Source organism: Humulus lupulus, chromosome 8 (assembly GCF_963169125.1).
Source record: "Humulus lupulus chromosome 8, drHumLupu1.1, whole genome shotgun sequence".
NCBI lineage: Eukaryota > Viridiplantae > Streptophyta > Magnoliopsida > Rosales > Cannabaceae > Humulus > Humulus lupulus.
This window is the reverse complement of record NC_084800.1, coordinates 31,553,342-31,560,394: the sequence shown is the minus strand read 5'-3', so window position 1 is coordinate 31,560,394 and position 7,053 is coordinate 31,553,342. Positions and strand designations below refer to the sequence as shown.

Sequence of the window (7,053 nt, the reverse complement as noted above, 5' to 3'; positions counted from 1 at the left end):
TAACAACGCAAAACAATAGAACAACGCAAAACCCTAATTAGTGGTCATATAAATAAGATCTTACAAGATTCAAAACATTTAAATAGAAAGATAGAAGAAATTTAATATAAGGGAATAGAATGAATAAAATTCATCAATGCATTCAAGATTTCATGTCTAGGGTTTTGAAATAGCCATTAACCAAAAAGAAAACTACTCCATGATCATAAACATAAACATGAATTGAAAATAGAGAAGTTTTAGAGAAGAAAAAAAACTAGATTGAAGAATGTAGATGTTAATCATGATGTCTTTTCTTCTCCTCTGCTGCTATAGACTCTAAAATTTATTGTCCAAAATTATTCTAAAATTTAACTCTATCTTATTTTATAGCCCTTTGGAAATACATTTGAAGTTTAAAATTTAAAGCTGAATTTTCCAGAATCGGGCGCTGACCGTGGCCTGGGATGCAGTTGGTCGAGGCCATAGAATTTTTTTTGTTTATTTCGTAAGTGAAAATATTTGGTATTTTTTCCGCCATTATCCCCAATTATTTGATTCGCAATAGAGTTCAATTTTTATAATACGAATTGTATTTGCAATCTAGATTAATTATATAAACAATTAATTAACCATCATTTCTGTTGATAAATATTACTTCAATTCTAATTTGATTATCGAGGCCAATATATGAACAAACTACGACAGAGTACTTTCTTTTATTATTATTATGGTAAGTTCTAGGCGAAATTGTATAGAGCAGTATCTGTGACTTTAGATATCGATCTGGTAGGAAAACTTCAAAGTACGTAGTACTTAGCTGGGGGTTTTCTCTTTATTTGTTTTTTGGGTTTTTTATACTACACTAGAACATTAGTTTATTATAAAAACAAAAAAAACAGTTCGTTATTTCTTTGAGGAATTGCTTTTGTTTTATTGTTAATATACTATACCGTGCAGTGCAGTTACTATATTATGAGACGGCAACTACTGTCTTATTATCTCTTCTTGTTCCTAAATTCTTCATTGTTTTTTTCGTACATGCAATATAAGTATTGTCCAATATTAATATTCCGAGGCGTGATTCACTAACTACATCATTCTCAAAAACAAGACTAATTGTTTTTTAACTGTAGATATGTATTCAGGTTTATAATCATTAAAAACAAAACAAACTCATACAAATTATTCTCTTCTATATGAATTCCCGAATAGCTGGTACGTAGTAATAATGATATATAGTCAATTAACAAATAATAGCTATAAATATACATAATCTCACCCCGCTTTCTCTCAAATTTATACACAGCTGTATTAGCCTAGCTATTGTCTTCTAGACTCATCAAGTGAGGTTGATTATCGAGTTAATCAAAATGTGGGATGTAGTTGGTTTGTGCATGGGAGCTTTGGTTGCTATAATGATAAGTCATTGGTTGTACAGATGGCAGAACCCAAAGTGCAAAGGAAAGCTACCGCCTGGTTCAATGGGCTTGCCTCTTATTGGAGAGACCCTCCACTTCTTTTATCCAACCACTACCTATGACATCCCACCATTCATCAAAACTAGAATGACAAGGTAAGTGTTGTTATTCAAAAATATACATAGGAAAATTATTTGGTAGAGGTATTATTTTTTATCCTATTGGGACATTTTTATTTTGACCCACAGAGAAATTGTAACCTAAATTTTTTATATTACGGTGTATATTGTGGTTGTATTGGGTATCTTACTAGTTTTTGAAAAATTCGAAATAATTTATACATAGTGCCAAAATCAGAGTCAAAGAGTCATTTGCACTCGTACTTGATTTTTTTTTATACTCGTGTAAAATAGATTATTCGAACTCTAATTTCAGCACCTAAATTATTCTAGAATTTTTAAAAAATAAGTGAGATGCTTGCTATAACTATTATGCACACTGTTATATATATATATATAAAAAGTTATATATAATTTATAGAGATGCTGAAAATAAAAACAACACACTAAGGTAAATTATACTACACTGATGATGATGATCAGTACAATCATTTAATAAAAAATATTATATACATAATAAAAAATGAAACATATTGAATGTTTATCAAGAGATTAATTACTAATTAATACAAAATTATTTTAATTATCTCAGATATGGATCGTTATTTCGCACTAGCATTGTTGGGCAGAAAGTAATCGTGTCGACTGACCATGAATTCAATTACCAAATATTTCAACAAGAAGGAAAGTCTTTCAAGATTTGGTACTTGGAGACTTTCAACAAGATTGTTGGAGAAAATCAAAGCTTGCTAGCTTATCAAGGAACATTTCACAAGTACCTTAAGAACTTGATTTTACACCTTCTTAGCCCTCAGAACTTGAAGGAACGTCTTATTCTTGAGATGGGTCAATGCACTCGCAGCCATATCCTTACATGGGTTAATCATGGGGGCATCGTGGACGTAAAAGAAGGAGCCTCAAACGTATATACATTATATTTTTTTACTATTATTATTTAATATTAAATATATACATATCTTGTCAAAAATGATAAATAAATTTATATGTATATTTGGTTATGAAATATTATTGGCAGATGGTATTTGAATTTATTGTTAAGAAGCTCCTAAGTTATGAAGAAATGAAGGAGGGAAAGAAATTGAAAGAGAACTTCAACTCATTCATGGATGGCCTAATATCTTTTCCATTAAACATCCCAGGAACTGCTTTTCATACATGTATACAGGTGCTTATATAAATATATATATATATGTTTGAATATATCATGTATTTTAGGTGACATACTGTTTTATTTTTTTCCTTTTTTTTTCAATTATTTAATAAGCTATATATATATGTGGGTTTTAAATCATGATCATCACAGGGACGAAATAATGTCATTAAAGCAATAAAAGATATTATAAACGAAAGGAAAGCTTCAAAGACAATTAAGGGTGATTACTTGGACCATTTACTTGAAGAAATGGAGAAAGATGACAAATTCCTAAATGAAGCAATTGCTGTAGACATGATTTTTTTGATTCTCTTTGCTTCTTTTGAGACCGCTTCATCAACAATTACATTAGCCATTAAAATGATTTCTGATCATCCTCAAGTGCTAGCTCAACTAACGGTATATTTTCTTCTTCTTCTTCTTCTTTTTCTCCCACTACTTTTTTTGTCTCCCCAGATCACATCACTTTTTTATTTTTTTCTAGCTAACCTCAACAATATTTGCTCTATTTTTTTCTCCCATCTTTTAACCTTTTTTTTCTTCATCATTCATCACTAAAATTTAGTTTATTTTATTTCTCGTCTTTATGTCTCTATTTTATTTCTCTTATATCTAAATTTTTGTTTTATTTTGTCTCCCATTTTGCAAGCTTAATTTTATTTAGAAAATTTATTAATTATTTTTATTAAATTTTTATGATTATCATATATTTTTTAAATAAATAAAAAATATTATATATATATAAATATAAAAGAATGATATAACATATATTAAAAAGAGTTAAACCAAAACATTGATTATAGGTTTTTCTTTTATAAAAAAACATGATAACATTTTAGAACTAGCATATTTAAGGTACAAAACATTCATAATATTATTCAAATCACATTTTAATGATTGAAGAATTTTTTCTTTATTCTTAATAGAAATAAATGTTATTCTAATTTCTTATTTAGTTATATAGTTATATTATTTATACACGCATGTCACTTATATATTACATATTTATTATGTATTATATATCATTGTAATAATAATATTTTATAACATTATGTGAATTTATATTAATATAATTAGTAAATATTTATTTTAGCAAAAAAGTTAGTTTTATAAAATAAGTTAATAATTATATATTATATATTATTATAATATTTGAATTTGTATTGATATAATTATTAAATATTTTGTATTATGTATTATTATAATAATAATATTTTAAAACATTTAAATTTATATTAGTATAATTAATAAATATCTAATCATATTTTATAATATATAAATTTATATTAATATACATATGTGTTTAAAAGTAGGAATGCGCCAGATTTTCTTAAACAATAAAGATCACCCTGCTTGTTTTGTTCTCAGGTTTCAGCCTTTCTAATTTATTTCTGCTGTGCTTCGTTAAGAGGCCGACTTAAAATAGAAACAGTAACTTATTAATAATAGGCCCTATAATATAATTATTCTTTGCAGAAAGAGTACGAGACAATAATTAAAAGTCGGGGCTGTGATTTTCATGAAAACTCCGAGATCACATGGGAAGAATACAAAGCAATGACTTTTACTCATATGGTGAGTTTAGTTTATATATTATGTATATATATTTGATTCACTACAAGAAAAAACATATTATATATTACTTTATTTAAAGCATCCAGTGATTCTGGCTAATTCATAGCTTCATTTCTGGGTTATTCATCTGCACGTATATATACATGTACATAATAATATTGGACAGGTTATCAATGAAGTAGTCCGGCTTGCAAATATTGTGCCAGGAATCTTTAGAAAAGTTGTGAATGATGTTCAGATAAAAGGCAAGTCTTCAGAATCAGATTTCTATTCTGTGATCATATCAGAAATAAAATCATTTCTTCCTCCATAAATAAAAAGAAGATGACAAATTACTCACCAATAAATATATATTATTGTCGTGTACTCATTACAGGCAGTAAGAATTTATTTATTAAATATAGTGATTCTGTAATAATCCATATGCTAAAGCTAAACTAAGAATCTCACATATATTTGCATACGTTATATACAAAATTCTCTTCTCTCTGTAATATTAATTAGATTTAGAAACGTGTAGTAATATCAGTAAAACATCCCCACCGATACATTTATATGTAACAATTAGGTTGTTATGATCAATTTATATAAAAGATTATGTATATTAAATTCATTGAGAGGGATATTGATTATTCGAACTGTGTAAAAGTTATAACAGGATATACAATTCCGGCAAATTGGTTAGTTATGGTTGTTCCATCAGTGGCTCATTTGAGTGACAATATTTATAAAGACCCTCTTAAATTTAATCCCTGGCGATGGCAGGTAATTATAATGATTTTATATATGTTTATACATTAATTTTTTTTAATTAAATTTTCTTATATAATTAATCAATTAATGTTTATTGTAAACACACACACACAGGGAAAAGAATTACACACAGGATCCAAGACTTTCATGGCCTTTGGTGGCGGTGCCAGGCTTTGTGTGGGAGCTGATTTCGCAAAGCTGGAAATGGCTATTTTCATTTTTCAATTGGTTTCAAGATACAGGTACATAATAGTTCACTTAACTCTATTGTATTTCACCTTAAACTAGCCATGCATTCTTTACAAATTAATCATTCGGATATTAGGTTGGTGAAAAAATTAATTAATCAGGCCCGTCGGATCTGTATCATAAATAATAGAGAATATTGAGCTAATTTATATAATATATTTGTATATTTGAACAACGATTAACATGCATTTATGTGTAATAATTGACAACTAATTTTCAGGTGGACTATAATCAAAGGAGGAGAAATCGTCCGAAAACCTGGTTTGATGTTTCCTAATGGATTACACATCAAGATCTCAGAAAAGCACAAGTGATAACCATCATAAATATTATATAATTATCGAGCATCAAGTGGAAATGTGGCTTTTAATTTCATCAACATTAATTTGTAAAATATTATGTAATGTATGTTTGCGTGAGAACATGAATAAGTTTATTAATTAGGTCCTGTTTATACTTCATTTGGCATCAAGTGGATATGTGTGGATTTGAAAATCATCAGCATCTTAGTAAAATGTTATATATGTATATACATATAAATATAAAATATTTGTGTGTTTGAGAGAACATGCATGAATAAGTTTACTAATAATTATGTTATGTTGTGAACACTACAATAATTTTGACATTTAATGATTTTTGTTTATGACTATAATGATAAGTCATTAAAAATATGAGAAGACGTTAGAAATTGGAGAGTGAAAATTTTGGACTTAAAATGTACGTCTACCAATGAGAGACTTCATAGACTTCTCACGCTCCCATAGGGAGCCGTGATATATTTTATATATAATATATATCCTCTGTCACACATTATTGCCTTTAATTTCTTATTGTTATTATCAAACTATACTAGATCATTCCCATTTCTCTCTCCCATGATAGTATTACAATTTATTAATATAATAATAATCTAAAACCATTATCACATCCACTTTTTTCTCCAGACTACACATTATTATTATTATTATTATTATACCTTTCATATATATCCCTAAATCTCTTTTTTATATATTCTCTTAAAATTTTTTTTTATCACATTTCTCTCACCATCTCTTTCTCGTTCACTTCCTAAACCCAACCGCAGCTAGTCCCCGCCCCATTCTTTCTTTCTTCTCCTCTTTCATCAAGTTTTAACCACTAAAAAAAACTCCCCTCAATCGTTCTCTCTACCCCCATAAATCGTTTTTTTAATCTACCCCAAAATATGGTGCAGCAAAGAGAGGTGTCACGGTGTTGGGGAGGTTCGAAGCAAAGGAAGGCTGCGGGGAAGGCTTTTCGCAGCCATGGTTTTCGACAGTAGTCGGAGAATGGGTTGTGGAGGACTCGTGGTGAGGCATGGTGGTTGTATGATGGCGACGATGGAGCATTTGAGGAACACCCAATAACTTACTTCTTTTGGGTATTCATTGTTTTATATTTTGAAATTAGTTTTTTTGTAATCGGTTCTCATTGTTTTTTTGCCTATTGATTTTTATGAGAATTTGATTTATGTTTTGGGTACTGTTTATGCAATTTAATATTGGTCATGTATATGAAATTTCAGTTGAGTATGTATATACATGATTCAAATTGGTTTAAAAATCTAAAATTTTGGTGTTTTATAATTGATCAGATTTCATTGGATAGTACTAAAAATAATTATATTATTATAAAATGTAAATAATACAATAAAAAAAACTGGTTTTAGTAACTAATGAAATATGATATTCCAAAAAAAGCAATTAATGAAAAAGTTGTGAATGTGCAAACTGTGAAATTGTGGTATTTAATATAATGGGTA

General features: G+C 28.1%; 1 protein-coding gene across 1 annotated transcript; it reads left to right on the top strand.

Annotated features, from left to right (window-relative positions):
• Positions 1 to 1,349: 1,349 nt before the first annotated feature.
• Positions 1,350 to 6,658, top strand: LOC133795233 (cytochrome P450 87A3-like). The gene is made up of 10 exons (XM_062232688.1): positions 1,350 to 1,555; positions 2,112 to 2,442; positions 2,556 to 2,705; positions 2,844 to 3,092; positions 4,170 to 4,268; positions 4,435 to 4,513; positions 4,927 to 5,033; positions 5,136 to 5,263; positions 5,491 to 5,580; positions 6,487 to 6,658. Exons 1-10 carry the CDS (start codon positions 1,353 to 1,355, stop codon positions 6,656 to 6,658), a joined length of 1,608 nt encoding a protein of 535 aa, XP_062088672.1. The 5' UTR covers positions 1,350 to 1,352.
• The last annotated feature ends 395 nt before the right edge of the window (positions 6,659 to 7,053 follow it).